This window comes from Mizuhopecten yessoensis, unplaced genomic scaffold (genome assembly GCF_002113885.1).
Source record: "Mizuhopecten yessoensis strain PY_sf001 unplaced genomic scaffold, ASM211388v2 scaffold8657, whole genome shotgun sequence".
Lineage (NCBI taxonomy): Eukaryota > Metazoa > Mollusca > Bivalvia > Pectinida > Pectinidae > Mizuhopecten > Mizuhopecten yessoensis.
This window is the reverse complement of record NW_018407656.1, coordinates 835,339-837,239: the sequence shown is the minus strand read 5'-3', so window position 1 is coordinate 837,239 and position 1,901 is coordinate 835,339. Positions and strand designations below refer to the sequence as shown.

Below are 1,901 nucleotides of genomic sequence, written 5' to 3'. Positions count from 1 at the left end.
AAAAAAAAAAAAAATCTTGAAAATTTTAGTGTATGCTTGAGCATACAAGCATACATGTATGCTACGCCACTGCGTGAAACAGTCAACATTGTTATAAATATATTTATTTAGTCAGGAAACAATATAAATGATCCCTTGCTTTTCTTTGGTCTTCATTGTTTAATTTTCATGAAAATAATCCAGCCTTCAAATTGTGTAAAGTCTGTTGGTCCATCGGATAGGGATCCATGTATAAAAATGATCAAGGAGCTGATATCCATCCAGAATTTCATAAAACTATATCTTACATAGTTTATGAGGTATCTTAATTAATTTTATATATATCTTATTTAATTTTATATATAATATATCTCATATACTATATAAGTTATATTATATAATTGAAATTTCGTTACTATAAGAGATATCTTTTATAGAAAATGAGATATATTGTATTGGATTCTTATATGTATAGCATATGAGATATCTTATATAGGATCTCATTCAATTTCTATATAAGATATCTTATATAGTATATAAGATATCTTATATATTATAAAAGACATCTCATATATCATATAAGATATTTCATATACAAACATTAAGATACATTGTATCTATATAATATATGATATCTCATGTACTATATAAGTGTAGCGGAAATGTACTGGGTTAATCGTCGACGACCAATTAGCTCAATCGGTAGAGCGTCCGTCTAGAGTTCGGAGGGTCCCGGGTTCGAACTTCGGTCTAGCCGTGCATTTTTCCTCTCCTGTTACAGTGGTGCCTGTGACCAACCCTTGTTCCAAGCATTTGGTGTATGCTTGGCAAGGGGATACCCGAAACTGGGTTGTTAATAGTTGTGCCTTCGGGGCCGAAGACTTAGATAAAGGAGGGAGGAATGTAGCGGAACTGGACTGCATGGGTCGATCGTCGGCGACCAAGTAGCTCAATCGGTAGAGCGTCCGTCTAGAGTTCGGAAGCTTCCGGGTTCGAACCCCGGTCAGGCCATGCATTTTTCCTCTCCTGTTACATGCGTTACCTTGTTTCTTATATACTTTTATGATATTCAGGATCGACATTATTCCTTGAATAAATGTTTAGTTTGCTAACCATGAAAATGTACAGCTATCAATCAATGAAAATGGCTGTAGCAACGCCGAATCGGAAGCGCTATTCGAATTATGTTGTTCATGCTACTGTACTTACCGCTCCATTCCTGCCCGTATGTCACAATCCACAGACTTCTCTCCGGCCAGCACACAGCCGGTCAGTCCCAGCAAAGCCACACAGAGAAACACTGTCCCTTTGGTCAACATTGTCAGTTTAATGGTCAGTTTCGGTCACAAATTCTCTTCTTATAGTGTCTGTCTTGGTCTGTTTCCCCCACCTTTAGTTTATGATGGTCACATATTATCTTTGATCGTCTTCTCCTTTGAAATCACTGCTATTTTATTACATAAGCCACTTATACTTCAATACAATAATTCGGGTTTTAAATTTCCCCGTAAATCCGAGATGCATGGGCCACGAAAACAACAGCTGTCTTACATATTTTTTAAAGTCAAGTTATGTCCTTCTGTATCATGCGTGGCCGCTATATCTGAACCGACAATATGTATTCGACTCAGCTCGGCCTTTAAAATAAAATATTTGTTTCCCGTCCACCAGACGATGCGCACAAAAAATAATTTTGTGATACTACCATCACACTTAGCAACGGGCTACGAGGCGATTTCCTTCTATGTAACACACATATATCACATACACACGTGATGTATTAAAATAATTACTGAAAGCTGTATATTGTGTATACTCTAAGTTGTTCTAGAGACTAAAGAGCTCTAAAAGGACAAGAAAAAATATCAACAATTCAGTAGACACTAGAGAAGCGACCTGCCTGGTAATTCAAAATTAATGTA

At 36.5% G+C, this 1,901-nt stretch overlaps 1 protein-coding gene across 1 annotated transcript in view; it reads right to left on the bottom strand.

Moving 5' to 3' along the window:
• LOC110456319 overlaps nucleotides 1-1,572 on the bottom strand; it is a 5,408-nt gene extending 3,836 nt beyond the window's left edge. The window contains exon 1 of the mRNA XM_021506988.1: nucleotides 1,189-1,572. Within this exon, the coding sequence (XP_021362663.1) occupies nucleotides 1,189-1,298 (110 nt within the window). The 5' untranslated portion in view covers nucleotides 1,299-1,572. The remainder of the gene's footprint in view (nucleotides 1-1,188) is intronic.
• Nucleotides 1,573-1,901: the final 329 nt, after the last annotated feature.